General features: G+C 46.8%; 1 protein-coding gene across 5 annotated transcripts in view; it reads left to right on the forward strand.

Annotated features, from left to right (window-relative positions):
* The window catches only part of NHSL2 (NHS like 2), a 252,935-nt gene that overhangs the window by 190,831 nt on the left and 45,243 nt on the right, over nt 1-16,861 (forward strand). The window contains exon 1 of one of the 5 annotated variants that reach the window (XM_038587701.1): nt 10,039-10,106. The exons of the other annotated variants lie outside the window; for them this stretch is intronic. Within the exon in view, the coding sequence (XP_038443629.1) occupies nt 10,079-10,106 (28 nt within the window). The 5' untranslated portion in view covers nt 10,039-10,078. Of the gene's footprint in view, nt 1-10,038; nt 10,107-16,861 lie in introns of those variants that run through there. 5 annotated transcript variants of the gene reach the window in all.

Below are 16,861 nucleotides of genomic sequence, written 5' to 3' on the forward strand. Positions count from 1 at the left end.
GCCGAAGGCAGACACCTAACTGACTGAACCACCCAGGTGCCCCCATATCTTTTTATATAAATGGGATTCTATTGTACCTTTTGTACAGAGCTTTGATGTTTTCTAAATTTAATATGTCTATGGACATCTTTCTATAACAGGGTATTTTTTCTTTTGAGAGGCCATATAGCATTCCTTAATAAGAATACCTCACAATTTGTTTAACCAATCCTCTATTGATGACGACGTCTGCAATTCATTTTACTTTTTCTATTTCCTTTCGTGTCTTTAAAGTAACATATGCATGTAGCAAGGGAAATTAAACAGTATATACGAGTAGTTCATGAAGAAAGTAATTCTCCCACCTATCCCCAACTCCCCATCCCACCTTAACAGCCTCCCTCTCAAGAGGCATCCACAGTTACCAGTTTCCTGTGTGTCCTTCCAGAAATTGTCCATGCATATACCAGTGTGTGTGTGTGTGTGTGTGTGTGTGTGTGTGTGTGTGAGAGAGAGAGAGAGGAGAGGGAGGGAAGGGGCAGAGAAAGAGAGAACATTCCATATAAGTACATATTGTAGCTCCATGGTTCTTCTTAATGGCTGCAGAATGTGGTGTTGTGTGGCCACGCCACAATATATTGAACCTATTTTCTGTGGAAAGGGGTTATTGCCAGCATGTAACTATTACGTGTAGTACTGCAATGTATATCTTTGCCCATGGATCTTCCTGTGAGCTCCGTCTCTAGTGTAAATTTCCAGAAGTGACATTGTCAGGGAAAAAGGAATGTGCGTTTAGACTTTTGACACGTAAGGCCAAATTGTCCTCCAAAGAAGTTGTCTCGGTTGACCATCCTACTGGCCATGTATGAGAGAGAGTGCCTGCTGCTCCATACCCTCTCTCCCTATCATGGCACGTTATAAAACCTTTCCTCTGCACTGGGGAAGAGAGGAGACACCTGAGGTAGTTATGCGGGAGTGTACTCAGGAAAGGCAGAGATTGCCCAGTTGTTCCCCATGAGTATGATTGTGACTCCTAAGGGCCCGATTGTGGATGTAACCTCACAAACATTGTGTCCCAAGAATTTAGGTATCTAGGGGCTCCCAGAAATGACTCATGATCCACAAACCCACACAGCGCAGGTCCTTGACCATCAAAGAGGTTATTTTGTTTCTTGCCACCCCTTCCAGCCTCACACAGAACCTCTTCTGGACCTCCTTATGTGCCTCACCAGCTAGAACTGAGAAGCCTGGATGGCATTCTGTTGGAGACTGGACCTCCAACGAAATGTATTTTCACCCACTGTCCCCACGTTCACACACACACAGCAAAAGAACGGCATATGTATCTTAAGACCCAGGGTGAGAAACACAAGCCCAGGCCTTGTCATGCGCAGCTCTCATGTGGTCTGGGTTCCCAGAAACTGTAGGTCAGTTGGCCTCTTTTAGGTTGAGAGAACAAGGATGTGCTTAAGCGTCCTTGGGTGGCAGGGCATGAGTGTAAGGAGTGTAAGGAGTCATGTATAAGTGAAGGGAAAGCAGCCATCTCTGGCAGCCACTACCCTTCGAAACTGATGCCTCAGGAGTGCTAGACAAGATAAGCACAGTGTCTGCCACTTCTACCACTCATCTTCACTCTGTAGTGGCCTCTCCCGATGCTCTCTGTGGACTTGCTCTCGCCCACTTCCCATGGCTTCTACTTATTGCTACCTCCCTGGGCATGTCTTGGCTTCTGGGCCATCCCACTGCATGTGCTCCTCCATATGTAATATGTCACACCGCGTTCCCCAGGAAAGGACTCTCACTGGGTTGGTTGGTCACTCTGGAGTCTGGAACATCCCTGTCAGCCTGGGTCCTCATTGTGCAGCACCCAGAGACTACTGGGCACTCTCAGACCCAGCTGAAGATGGCTACCAATGACTCAGGCACAGGCCCCCTACTCTGTTCAGTTGTGACCAAAAGCACACACGGTACTATGAGAGTCCTTTCTAATACATTAGGCTAAAGGCCAAATTTAGCAAATTCCCTGGGTTGTTGATATACTTCTGTCTCCAAATGTAGAGGGTCAGTGTGTTACATGGAGAAGAGTACAAGCTTTGTCACCAGACAGACCTAAGTTCAAATGCTGATTGTCCCTAACTGTGCAGCTTTGGACAGGTTTCTTGCCCTCTCCATGCCCTCACCGTAAAATGGACCTCCTAATATCTACCTTGTTGTGTTGTTGGGAAAACTAGTGTAGACAAAGAATACAAAGCGCCCACTGCAGTGCCTGGTACATAAAGGTGTTCAAGTGGTATTAACTATTGTGATTATTAAGCTAACTTTTTTTTTAAAAAAGTTAAACCTTCTGGCTTTATCCCCTAAAGCTGCCAGTAAATGAGAGTGTGCTCACATTTTCTTAAGGATTCTGTTTATTTATTTGAGAGAGAGAGAGCAGCAGGAGAGACAGCACGAGCAGGGGGAGGGAAGGGGCAGAGGAGAGGAAGAGGCAGACTCCCCACTGAGGGAGCACAAGGCAGCTTGATCCCAGAACCCTGGGATCATGACCTGAGCCCATAGCATAGCAGATGCTCAACTGACTGAGCCACCCAGGCACCCCTGTGCTTGCATTTCTAGAGATGCATTTGAATTTCTCAAGTGAAATCCCACCAGTCACCTCAAATATTTCCTCTTATTGATGGTCAGTACCAAAGGGAAAAAAGCCTTTTCTTTCTGCTGTTCATTTAGCTTTGAGACAAGGCAAGCCATCTCATCAATTTGCAAACGTTATACTTACAAATTCTGTCTGTCTCTGGTGGTGCCACACTGGAGTTCTATTCTATTCCCTGGACATTTTCCCCATTTTTATTGGAATTTATTGCTGGGAAAGGCACCTTCCCTGCCGGCACAGGGCTCTGGCCAGGACCCCACATGGCAGTAGGGAGAGTATCTCCGTTTAATACACAGTTACAAGTCACCCCCCACCCCCGGGAAGGGCCTCCTTCACGCTGCTTTCTTCCAGAAGCTAAGGTATTCTCTGGCAGGGGGTGGGGGGATGTTCCACAGGTTATTGGTCTCTCCATTGATGGGTATTGAGATTTAGTTCTTTTTTTTAAGATTTTATTTTATTATTTATTCATGAGAGACACACACACACAGAGGCAGAGACACAGGCAGAGGTAGAAGCAGGCTCCATGTAGGGAGCCTGATGTGGGATTCGATCCCAAGACTCCAGGATTACTCCTTGGGCCAAAGGCAGGCGCTAAACTGCTGAGCCACCCAGGGATCCCGGAGATTTAGTTCTTAAAATTCATTCCTTCGCTCGACAATAAGCACCCCTACTTCATGCCAGGCATGAGGCCAGGGCTGGGGATACAGAGGTGAACAAACAGACAAGGTTTCCAGTTTCCCCCAGTTGCCAACACTGTGGCAATGAGCGTTCTTGTTTCATATTATCTGTGTGTGCGTGTATAACTAGTTCCCTAGTAAAGCTTTATGACAGTGTAGGTACTGGATCAAATAGTGTGTGAATAGCTACTTTGGATACATACCAGAATCTTGCCCTCCCAAAAAGCTGAAAAATTTACACATCCGCTTTTGCCCTCAACCATTGCTCTCCTAAGTATATATCCTAGAGAAACTCTCATGCAGGTGAACAGTGGCATATAGACTCTGAATGTTCATGACAGCCTTGTTTATGAGAGCAGTAAAGTTGAGAAACAGTGGGAGAATAGATAAATGCAGTTATTGTACATCCAGACAATGAAATGAAAATGCCTAAACCAGAGCCACCTGTATCCACATGAATATTTCTTGCAAACCTCACAGGGACTGAAGAAAGCAAACCACAGAAGGATATGTGCAGTTCCAGAGAATTTATACGAAGTGGAAGAGTGTGCAAAACAGTACTGCATGTTGTATATTGTTTATGAGCATATACATAGTGCATTTGAAAATATGCGTGTGCATCATAGATACCCAATTCAGGAGAATGGCTACCTCTGTGCAGGAGAATGTGACTGAGGTACACAAGGGGCTTCAACTGAACTATAATATTTTATTTCTTTAAATAACAGTTCTGGGGGGCTCAGTCGGTGAAGCACCTGACTCTTGGTTTTGGCTCGGGTCATGATCTCAGTGTCATGATCTCAGGGTCATGGGATCGAGCCTCGTGTCAGGCTCGATGGAGCCTGCATAAGATTCATTCTCTCTCTCTCCTCCTCCTCCTCCTCCTCCTCCTCCTCCTCCTCCTCCTCCTCCTCTACTCCCAACTTGCACTTGCTCTCTCTCTAAAAAGAAAAAGAAAAGAAAAGAGAACATTCTGGGGCAAATATAGGGAAATGTGTTTGTTCCTAATACTTTTCTGTATGGCTGAAATAGTCCATCATCTAAAAAAAAAAAGAATAAAAGAAAAGCAGGGCAGAGGTTTCTGCTGCTCCTTTTTTGTAGATGAAGAAACTGAGGCTCAGACAGGTTTGCAGCCCAGCTCCTCTGGGAGCCTCCCCTTTTGTCCAGGGGCACTGTACAGGTACATCGGAGAGATGTATAATCTCTATGGGAAGAGGCCTTACACCCCAATTCACTGAGAATCGCCTTCTTTCCCAGACTCCAGTATAAATCCTTGGAGTGGATTCATGATTCTGAGCTTCGAGGCCCAAGAGGATGACCACCAAATTTTGGCCTTGTCACCCTAATGCTGGTGCCTGCCTGGCTGTCTGGGGGTTCTGGGTGTACTCGAACGAAATGTGATGAGTGCTTGGGGCAAATGTCAGATCCAGTTCTGATTTGGCAACAGCCTTTACCATGAGCCCACCATTGCAACCTGAGTACAGTGAGAAGCAACAGCATTGCAAAGAGCTTTCTGGAACCATGATGCCTCTGGCCAGCAGCATTAGCCTAATTAGGTGACACAATGGGACCATCAGACTATCAGCAGCACTTGGTCTAAAGCAGAAACTTAGGAGGGGTAGGAAGGGCTGTCCTCTGTGCTTGACCCTGTTGCCATGGTCCCCAAACACTTTTACTTATTATTTCTTTCAATCATTTGTGGCATCCATTAGCAAACAGGATCTAGAGATTTTGAGGCAGACCAGGAAGAGAGTAGTTAACAGCGAAGATAAGAGAGAGTAGGGAAGTAATTAAACAAACAAAAAGCGTGGGCAGAAAGAATTTGGTGCATAGAAACAGGAGGCCCAGAAAACAGGGTTTTTTTTTAAGGAATCTTTTTGAGATGTCAGAGACTGAGGTGGCTAGGTCAGAATTAGCTAAGAAGTACCCATTATGTAGCTGTCATATGTTACAAAAACAGCAACTCTGTGCCCTGGATTTTCCAGAAAAGTCCTAGTCTCAAGTATTTGGTTCTGTTTGTCAGACCAAGAATCCTGCTTTGAAATTAATAAAATAAGGTCACTGTGGTTATAGTAGCTATATAAGTCATCCATGAAAGGCTGATTTAGAATTCACTTTGCCCTCACTAGTTGGCAGGGAATCCCCACAGGGCCTACCCCTGGACCCCAAAGGCCTGAACAAAGTGGCCCTCTATACAGCCAAGAAACATCAAAGTACTTCTGGACTCCATGCCCCTCCACACCCCTACAGCTCTAAAGGGAGGGTGTATCAAGAAAAGCAGAGGTTTTGACCCCACCCAACAGACCTGAGTTTCAACATGCTGTGCATGAGCTCTGTCAACTTGGGCAATGCTCTGAGCCTCAATTTCCTCCTCTGTAAAATGAGAACAATACCCGTGACAGAGGGTTTTTCTGAGCATCAAATGAGGTGTTAACCTTTAAAGCTCATACAAATGTTTATTGCTAGGGGATCCCTGGGTGGCGCAGCGGTTTGGCGCCTGCCTTTGGCCCAGGGCGCGATCCTGGAGACCCGGGATCGAATCCCACGTCGGGCTCTCGGTGCATGGAGCCTGCTTCTCCCTCTGCCTGTGTCTCTGCCTCTCTCTCTCTCTCTCTCTCTGTGTGACTATCATAAATAAAAAAAAAAAAAAAAACAAATGTTTATTGCTACAGTTTGTTCCTCCATTCAATAGATAGGTGTCCGCTGCATGCCAGGCACGAGGCTAGGCCTAAGGGACACAGAGATGAGCAAAACAGACAATGTTCCAGCTAGCATGTAGCTTTTAGCCCAGGGGGGTCAGCAAACATTAGCCAAAGAATCACCCAACCCAAAGTCCACATAGAAGAGAGACAGGGTAGTTTCTCTTTGTAAAAGTTGACTCTGGCTGCTATGTAGAGTGAGAGGTTGGGAAATGGAGCTGGAGGCCCTTTAGGGGACTTCTGCCAGCCATGGTAGTCTGGGCTGGGGTGGTGGCAGTGCTGGTAAGAAATGGTCAGATTCTGGATCTGTTTTGGAGGCAGAAGCAATGGCCTTGATGATGGACTGGTGTTTGGGAGTGAGGAGGAGGCAAGTATCTTAGCTAGTTGTGTGCCCAGGGCTAGGGCCACCGGAGCCCTAAAGACAAGCCCCAAGGCTGCTAGGGATACCATGTGGAGGCTGCATTCCTCCTTCTCTTCCCTTAGTGCCAGTGAAGATTGCAAAGATTCCAATGCTTCAATTGGGGTGATCTGCTCAGAGACCAGTATATGTTCTTTAGGTTGTATTTACTTCAAGCCTTTGGCTCGGTATTTCATGTTCTGAGAGGCTGGAAAAGATTCTGAAAAGCGATGGGGAGACAGGAAGGGCCAAAGACAAGGCTGGATTTCATAACAATAGTTAACCATACTTTAGGGCTTTCAAAGGAATTTCACATCAAGTATGTCATATTTTGCCAGTTCAGGCCCAGAGCCATGTCCTGACTCCCAGTCCAGTGGTTCGGGCTACTAAGGGCACTGCCAGGTCCTTAACATTTTGAGGGGCAGGAGGGGGAGGAGAGTGTGTCTCTCCATGAAAAAGAAGTTCTAATAGACATTCCAGGCCCTTCTGTATTGAAGCGATTTATTTCATTTGCATTGAGAACGATTGGTTAAAAAAAAAAAAAATTGGTATTTTCCCACACTACTTGTCCCCTACACACATCAACAGGACTTTCATTTCTCTCTCCTAGCAGGACCACCCTTCAGAAGCTATTATCTGCTTGATAATCGGGTGAGATTTCTTATCTTTTTTCCTCTCTCAATTAAACTCTGAGGACTGAGGTTCCCATCTGCCTTGGAGCAAACAAATCTTTTGTTATCTCTGTTTCCCAGAAGCTGGAGCACTTTTTTTTTCTTTCTCCAACCTCTATAGTTCTCTTTTCAAAACACTTGACCCTCTTAGTGATTTTTTAACTGCAGGTGGCAAATTAAATTGGTTTCCCAAACCTGGATCAAGCCTTCTCTCCAAAGCCCACTGCTTTTACCCTGCTTATACCCACACCTGAACTCGGAGAGAGAAAAAAATCGCATGCACATTTTCCTAAGTTCTTATATTTCTCTTTCTCAGTGGTCTTACCTCCACACGAAGATAGCCAGATTGCTGGGGAGACATGGCAGGGTGTATTCCCATGGGGTAGGTTTTTCTCTCCACAATGGATAATGGCATCTGTCGTTGAGCATCATCCAGCATGACATTTTCCTCCTCTATGGGAAGACAGAGGTAGCAGGAGATGCCAAAGCCTCCGGTTAAAGCTGAGAAAGGAGCCAGGGGAAGTGGAATGGCTCTCCATTCACAGATACTTGTGGGGTTTGAAGATGACAGGGAAGAGAAGGTGAAGATGGAACAGTGCAGAAAAGGCAGGGGGATGAGAAAGGAAGGCAAGAGGGGTAATTTGCAAGTAGAAATCAAACTATTAGAGGAGTAAAAGAAACTCTGATATTCTGTTGAAAACTATGCATACTTTAATACTATTATATAAACTAATATAATAAATTCTATCCTGATATATAAAATATAAATATAAGGAGAGGGGTGCCCGACTGGCTCAGTTGGTGGAGCACGCGACTCTTGATCTTCGGGGTTATGGGTTCGAGCCCCACATTAGGTGCAGACATGACTTAAATAAAATCTTTCAAAAAATAAATACAAGTACAGTTTTACTTTTACAAAGATGCCACATTTGTGGCATTTGTTAAAACCTCAAATGGTACTGGAGGATTTAAAGTGGAAAGTACAGGTCAGGGTCCTTTCCTCTCTCATTCAAAGCCCTCCTCATCCCCGCCCTCCAGAAGCCATCAATGGTAACAGTTACTTGTGTGTCTGCAGACTTGCTCTGTGCACACATAAATATGTGTAGTTTCTTTTTTATTTATTTTATTTATTTATATTATTTATTTATATTTATTTATTTATTTATCTATTTTATTTATTTATTGCTTAAATTTTAAGTAGGCTCCATGCCCAATGTGGGGCTTGAACTCACAACCCCGAGATCAAGAGTTATATGCTCTATTGACTGAGCCAGCCTGGTGTCCTATGTGTGCTTTCTATGTGCACAAATGAGATCATAACTGCACATGCTGGCCATTCCTTGCTCTTTTTTTTCCCTTAAACTTAACAATAATATTCTGAAGTTTTTGCAGTTCTACTCATAGAGATCTACTTTATTCTTCATAATGGCTGCATGGCATCCCATTGGTGGTATGTGAAACACATCTTCTGTTGATAGACATTTACCTGAAATACAAAGTCCAGCACAACACTATCCAATAGAAATGCAATGTGAACCAAAAATGTGAGCCACCTTTGAAATTTTGAATTTTCTAGTAGTAGCCACATTTTCCCCCTACTAATTTGAAATGCCACCTTTATTATACATTACCATGTATAATATACCTATATTATACATTTAGAGATGCCCATATGGGGGTGCCTGGATGGCTCAGTCGTTTAGGCATTAAGCAGCTGCCTTCTGCTCAGGTCATGATCCCTGAGTCCTGGGATCAAGCCCTGTATCAGGCTCCCTGCTCAGTGGGGAGCCTGCTTCTCCCTCTGCCCCTCCTCCTGCCCATGCTTTCTTTCTCTCTCTCTCTCTCTCAAATTAATTAAAGAGGGGATCCCTGGGTGGCGCAGCGGTTTGGCGCCTGCCTTTGGCCCAGGGCGCGATCCTGGAGACCCGGGATCAAATCCCACATCGGGCTCCCGGTGCATGGAGCCTGCTTCTCCCTCTGCCTATGTCTCTGCCTCTCTCTCTCTCTCTCTGTGACTATCATAAATAAATAAAAATTAAAAAAAATAAAAAAAAATTAAAAAAAAAACAAATTAATTAAAGATATATTTTTTAAATGCCCATATATACATGAATTTGTTTTGGACTATTTTATTTCATTCACCAATTTGCCAGTTTTGACACCAATGTCCCCCACTTCCAGCAGCCATATGTAAAAAGTAAAAATAAAGAGATGAAATTAATTTTAATTACATAGTACATTTAGTCCAGTATATCAAAAACATTATTTCAACATGAAATCAATATTAAAAATGATCAGTGAGACATTTTACATTCTTTGTTTCATATTAAGTCTTTATTTACTTTTATTTATTTATTTTTTTGAGTAGGCTCTGTGCCCAGTGGGGCTTGCACTCATGACCCTGAGATCAAGACCTGAGCTGATACCAAGGGTCAGACACTTAACCGACTGAGCCCCCTGGGCGCCCCCTCACATCAAGTCTTTCAAGTCAGGTGTGTGTTTTATACTTACCACACATTTCAACTCAGACCAGCCAGTTTCGAGTGCTTGCGAGCCACATGTGGCAGGTCTAATAGGCAGAGGTCCAAAGCGTCACCACCTCTGGTGGGTGGGAACAGATCAGAAGGACAAAAGCTGAGGACAAAAACCTTAGCTTCACCCTGTGGGGCAACTCAGGGAGCCTCTTGGGGCCTTGATGTGTGGACCCCCATAAAGGCACCGCATACTGGCCCAGTACACGACTGAGCAGCTAACGCAAGTACAAAAGGCCCTATTCCTCCACCCACCATGGGCTTCTCATTGTACTTGTCACTGTGCTCAAGAGTCAATGCCCCATTTCCTTTTTTTTCAAAAGCAGAGTGGTGTGGCAACAGCACTCTGAGGAAAGCCCTGGTGCTAGGGTCAGGGAGGGTGTGGTGGGAGGAACCCACATTGTGGCTTACTCAACTGCAAGATCTTAACCAGTGGCCCCATAGCCGCCGTGGTATCTGGCGACAGTGGTAGCAGCCATGGCAACACAGCCTAGAGCATGGAATGGTGAGCATGGGGTATGCACGACTACATACTGTGAGGGGGGGTCACATCGGGGTTTGAGTGGGATTGGGGGTTGGCACCTGGAGGGGTGCTGGCAGCGTGGGAGGAGGCAGGTGGCTGGAGAGCCCTAGGGACAGGGAAACCAGTTTGGACTTCGCCTGAGCCAGGCCAGGTTTAGGAAGTATTTGGATTCCACAGCAGGCTTGAGGGCTTGCTTGCCCCTGGGTGGGCGAGAAGCTGAGAAACGTGATTATTCTCTGAAGGGCAGCGTGCTGTTCCTGGACAAAGGCAGTGGCCACATGCCCACTGCCTGACTGATTTCCAAACCAGCCCTCCCCCAACCTCCCCCTCCCCACTGGCCAGTCACCAGAACCAAACCCATGGCAGTGGGCTGGGCCAAGGGCTCAGAGTGAACTCAAGAGCAGAAGAAAGAATTTCTTCTTCTGGCAGCTTGGGAAGGAACCCCGCTTTACCAGCTCACCCCCAGTTTCTCTTAGGTTGTGTAGGGGTGGTGCACCAACATTCCTCTTTCATTCCTGCTCCTGCCTCCTCCAGCTCTGTGGCCTAGAAACTCTTAGCAGTGTCAGATTCCTGAAACACCAAGCAGAACCCAGCTGCTTTCTGCCCTGTCGCATAAGCTGGAGCCTCCCAAGGAGTTGAGCCTGGGCCAGAGAAAAGAACTAGGAAAACAGAGCAGCTTCACAACAAATCAAAATCCCCTATGCACACGGTGGCCTCACCCCAGCTTCCACTGTTCCATCCCCATCTCCCAGATAGCCAAAAGTTGGAACCCCTGCCCACTAGGACTCTTCCCTGAATATTGGTAGCTCAGCACTTAATGCAGAGCCTGGCACGTATGTGGGACCTACCCAATAGAGTTCTCTTGGATGGATGGATGGATGGATGGATGGATGGATGGATGGATGGATGGATAAATAAGGTAGATGGGTGGATTAATGGATTAACATATTCTATATATTATCTTTGCTGTGCCATGTACTTCCAGCGCTCTAAAACTCAAATTTGTCACATCATCACTTTAGTGCCTTCTATTCTGGGCACCTAGGCTCCCACTAATCTCCACTAAGAAAAGGTGATGAGTGTAAGCAGTCAGGAGATTCCTGAGCACAGGCTTGGGAGAATGGTCTCACAGCCTTGTCTCACCTCACATTATGGCTTTTAGGGTCTTCTGGGCTGAATCATCCTACCTCGAGAATCAGGAGCATAGGGGTTGGTTGCAAGTCTTAGCCCTGCTATTCCCTATCTATTTCATTTCCCCTCTCTGAGATTTAGTACTTTGTTCTGTAAAACGCAGCTAAAAATACCATCTCGGATTATGGTAAGGAATAAACGAAAAAAAAACTTATAAGATTGAACACTATGAAATTGCCCTGAAACAATTGAATATCAGCAATTTGGTATGGTTCAACTTAATGTATAAAGTGCTTTATGAAGTATGAAGCACTGTAATAACTAGCCCTATATTCGTATTCATTGTTCTTAAGAGAATTTGAAAGTCAGAATATTATCTTAGCAATAAGTGGCTAATCCCTTTCACCAGAATACAGGTCAGAATAACAGAAGCAGCTGCTCCTCCACCAATCCCAGATACAGACATTTTCTGGAGCAGTTTGGCCTGGGAAATGGGGACCAGGTATTTGAGAGGACGCTAGACTGGCCCTTGGAAAGCAAAGAGGTAAGGAGAAGGATGATTTGTGGCAACCCCTATATGGAAATGATTTACCCACGAGAGCACAGTAGGAGTTGGTACCTTCTCTTCACCTGGGTGAGAGTGCCCACAGACAGAGCCACACTGTCCCAGGCCACAGGCACTTGGAGGGAGCTGAAAACTGCTGCCTTTCGGCTTTTGTCTCCCTGGTGGTAGCTGTTAAGCTCAGCTCCTCTTGATCCAGCAGAGATCCAGGCCTGACAGAGCTCCAATCTGGAACTGATAGCCACACTGGCCATGTTGGGGGCTGGGAATGGACACATCTCACCATCCTATATATCTGCTAGTCAATCTCAACCCTAGCTGTACAGGTCACTGAGCTTTCAGGCCAGTGGGGGGGATTGTGAGGAGTCAAGAGAAATGCCCATCGATGGACCATACCTTGGTTGGTGGCACCCCAGGTCAAAAAGACCACTGAAGCACTAAGCAAACATTTATAGAGTGCCTGCTCAGTGTTTCCTACTGAGGGCATGATTGGCACGTTGTGCAGGACAATTCTTCATTGTACAAGACACATTGCAGGACATTTAGCTGCAAGATAGGGGTAGGGTGCACCCTGAAAGCTTGAGAGCTGGGTGAGTCCCGGCTGTCAAGGTTCCATAATGACATGTGCTTGATGGCTATGAGCTACCCCATGAGCCCATGCCTGGACGACACTGGCTGGGCCAGCGGAGTCGTGTAAAGTTGCTTGGATAGGGCCTGGGATCCAAGGAAAGAAAAACCAGGAGAGACATCCCCCAGGAGCTTCCCAGCTGGGGTTTCTGCCTCTGGTGGGCAGTGAGCCACTCTGTTCAAGGCCCCAAACCCTGGCCAGCCTCGGCCAGAGAGTCAACCAGGAGAGTGGGGCCAACTCAGCCCAGTGCCCAAGTGTCAGATTCCCAGTGTCAACCAGGAGTCATGACATGTGTTTGAGGAAGTGCAAATTTCCTAACTTGAGCTACAGGCTCCCCATGCTTCCCCATGTTTGACCAGACTTCTGTGTGCTTGGATGGGACAAAATGACAACTGTACCTTCGCTAACCTCTATGTTCACCTTTGCTTCCATTATGAATGCAGGTGGCACATCACAGTAGTATCAGCAGATACCTGTGACATTGCTTCTAACAGGAACCACAGAGGTTTTTATATTTCATTACCATTGCTGCAAGGCATCTTGAAGTATTGTTGTATTCTTGACTACTTCAAAACTATGGCCTTTACTGGACCCACCACTAGATCATGCTACTTAATGTGCTAATAATGAAACCTGGATTGCAGTATTATTAATTTTAAAACATATATTAATAACTTTAAGCATCATTGGCTTCCTTTGTAATTGTATGTTTCTTATTTTATACTTATAAAAACCTTCCAAAGGGACGCATGGGTTGCTCAGTGGTTGGGCACCTGCCTTCAGCTCAGGTCGTGATCCCGGATCCCTGCACCGGGCTCCCTGTGAGGAGCCCACTTCTCCCTCTGCCTATGTCTCTGCTTCTCTGTGTGTGTGTGTGTCTTTCATGAATAAACAAATCTTTAAAAAATAAAAATAAAAACTTTCCAAGAAGGGGGTCCATAGGTCTCCTCAGACTCCCAAAGGAGTCCAGGCTCTATGTCATGAATTCTTGGATGGAGAGTTGGCAGGAAATCGGGCTGACTGGGGTCCAACAGGGAAGGCCTGGAACGCAAGGAGAGGCAACAAGGATGTGCGCTCATAGGCACCAAGGGAATGCTAAAGGTTGGGGTGTTTTTTTTTTAGGTTTTATTTATTTATTTGAGAAAGAGAGCAGAGGGAGGGGCAGAGAGAGAGGGAGAAGCAAACTACCTGCTGAGCAAGGAACCCAATGTGGGGCTCCATCCCAGGACTCCAGGATCATGGCCCAAGCCAAAGGCAGACACTTAACCAACTGAGCCACCAAGGCACCCCAAATGCCAAAGGTTTTTAATCAAGAGGCTGCCCAAGTGGTGCTGAGGTTTCCAACCTGGGATTCTAGAGATGGCAGTGGCATTAGTAGAAATAGAGAAATCAGGAGTAAAAGTTTATTCGAGTAGCAGGAAAGGGCTCTTCTTTGTACATATTAAAATGGGGACTAAGGCAGCCCTGGTGGCGCAGCGGTTTAGCGCCGCCTGCAGCCCAGGGCGTGATCCTGGAGACCCGGAATCGAATCCCACATCGGGCTCCCTGCTTGGTGCCTGCTTCTCCCTCTGCCTGTGTCTCTGCCTCTCTCTCTAGCTGTGTCTCTATGAATAAATAAATAAAATCTTAAAAAAATTAAAATGGGGACTAAAAAAAATGGGCATCCACGTGATTGGCCCTAGAAAATGCAAGAGGGCAGACAGGGAGAGTGCCCATGGCAACAAAAAATATTACTCCTTTTTAAATAAAAGATATTACTCCTTTGGAGTCAATTGCAGTCATCAAGGGAAAAAGGGCAGTGAGAGAAAAGAGACCAAGCAAGGGGCTGTCCTAGGCTGACTCCCCCAGGAAACAATCTGAGACCCAGCTCTACATGCAGGTTTGTTGTGGCTTGCCTTCTTTGACAGCACCTGGGAGGGAGTGGGGGAAGCAGGGTTGGTCAAGAGGAGGAATTGAACTGAAATCCCCAGACACCTCAGCTGATCCCACGGGGAGCTGGGAGTTGGGATGGTCCTTCCGATGGCCTCGACTGAGTCTGGGCGGCCAGGTCTTCTCCCGCCAACACTCTTTCCCTCCCCAATCTATTGGATGCAGGCTGTCAAACTAAGCAAACAAAACAGTACAGAAATAGGTTCTGTGGCTTCTGCATCCCTCCCTCACTTCTGGGGCAACCCACATCCCAAAGAGGGGATGTCACCACAGTTGCGGTTGGGACACTGCTCACAGGGCCTGCAGGCTCCCCAGGAAATGATACTGCTAGAGCTGCCAAGTAAAAGGAGGTCGGGCTTTGTTTTGAAAGAGAGAAATGTAATAACTTGACTTTTGATTTTGACTTTTATGTCCTTATACCGAAAAAGCAAACGGAATAAGCTACGGCACAGACCAGGCATAAACTCTCCCCAAACTTTGAAATTTAGACAAGCTGTAGGAAACTTGAATCTAGAAAAAAAAAAAATCCATCCTTCCTTCCTTCCACAAAAACTTAACAGACTCTGCGTTTGCAAAATGATAGGCCAAAAAGACCAAGTGTTGTGGTTATTGTTCTAAATAGTTCTTTAAAAATAATGTAAGTTAAAAGAAAATAATGTAAGTTAGCCACCAGTTCACTTTTTAACAAATCTTTATGATCTGACCACAAAGGGACATGTCAGCTAATACTGAGGAGTGCTGCCCCCTTGTGGAGGGGTATGGGGCTCCCCAGTGGCCAACGTTATGGCTCTACAGGGCTGTCTCCTCTGCCCTTCGCCGTTCACCACCCGAGTATGGGACTTGGACACGCCAACCAAGACGTGACAGACCCACGTGTACCACCAGAGAGGACAGAGTCCTTGGGCCCTTGGCAGAGGGAGCCACAGATGTGGTCGAGAGAAGTTGGGAAATGTGTCTAGATTCCAGGAAGGCAGACAGCCTTCTGCTGGGTTGAAGAGGGCAGGGGTGGGAAGTCTTCTTCTGCCCGCACAAAGGAATAGTAGGGGCCAAAGAACGGTGCCTAAAGGAAATGAGTGCTGCCCCCTTGTGGAGGGGGATGGAGACCAGATTGAGGAGGACTTTTCAGCCAGGCTGAGGAACTGGCATTTTATCCTAGAGGTTTCCAGGCAGTGGCACGAGCTGATCTGATTTGTGTGACTCTGGTACCCCCCTAGAAAGCAAGATCTGAGGCAGGGAGGGCAGGCAGAAGGTTCCCGCAACTGTTTAGGCGAGAGGTAATGGCGCTTTGATTTGGGGAGCTGCCAGTGAGTGGAGGAAGGGCGGGATTCAAGAGGGATTTAGGAAGTCAGATTGACAGGTCCTGGTGACTCTTCAAAATGGACAGACACAGCTGCACACCATGGCTTACTGGTGAGCTCTGTGATCCCGGCCTTAACAGTAGCAGCCCTTTGTTTAGGGTTCTGTGACATTTGCACTTGCCTATCCACTAGCACCCTCCAATCCCAAAGCCAAAGACAGCCAACCTACTGTCTGTGCACAAGGCAACTGACTCCTCAAGGAGTTCTTGAGCTTCCCTCCTGACACACTGGCACAGTGTGCCCATCCTGACTTCAGCCAAAAGGACAGCAAGGCTTCAGGCAGTACTCACTACGTACATGCCAGGTGGAGAGCTTTTCTCCCCCAGAGTCACTCACCAGATTGTCAGACTATCCTGGGAAGTAGACACCTACTCACGCCTTTCGACACTGAGGCTCATCACGGCAACATGACTCTCCCAGGGTGGCACGGTTAATAAGTGCCAGAGCAAGGATCTGATCCCATGTAGTCTGCTCCAGAGCCTAATTCTGCTGCTGGTGCAGGAAGGATGAGCAGTCGCCAGGCACACAGACCGGCACGAGCTGACAAGTCCTGCCTCATAGCACATGCAACTCCACAATGCCCCAGTGAGCATCCAGACTGGAGACCCCCCAGATGTTAGCTAGGCTTTCAAATTCTGAGAACTTGTGGAGATGCAGGCCAGGTGGTGGAAGAGACGAACGCAGCCCAGGTGGCCAGCAGAGCAGGCAACAAAGGAGTGAAGTCAGGTCCCACCGCTCCCTATCCCTACTCCAAACCAGAAACCCTCCAATAGCTTTCTGGGGGTGCCTGGGTGGTTGAGTTGGTTAAGGGTCTGCCTTGGGCTCAGGTCATGATCGCAGGGTCCTGGGATCGAGGCCCTGCACCAGGCTTCCTACTCGGCGGGAATTGGCTTCTCTTTCTCCCTCTCCCTCTCCCTCTGCTTGCCACTCCCCCTGCTTTTGCTCTCTCTCTCTCTCTCTCTCTCAAATAAATAAAATCTTTTTAAAAAAATCCTACAATAGCTTTCTATTGTGCTGACGATCAGATCCAACTTCCCAACCATGACCTGCAGTAATCTGGCTCCTGCCCACCTCCCCGACATCTTTCTTAACCACACCCCCCTCTCCCTCCTTTCAGTCATTCTTTCCC

Source organism: Canis lupus, chromosome X (assembly GCF_011100685.1).
Source record: "Canis lupus familiaris isolate Mischka breed German Shepherd chromosome X, alternate assembly UU_Cfam_GSD_1.0, whole genome shotgun sequence".
In the NCBI taxonomy this organism is placed as follows: Eukaryota; Metazoa; Chordata; class Mammalia; order Carnivora; family Canidae; genus Canis; species Canis lupus.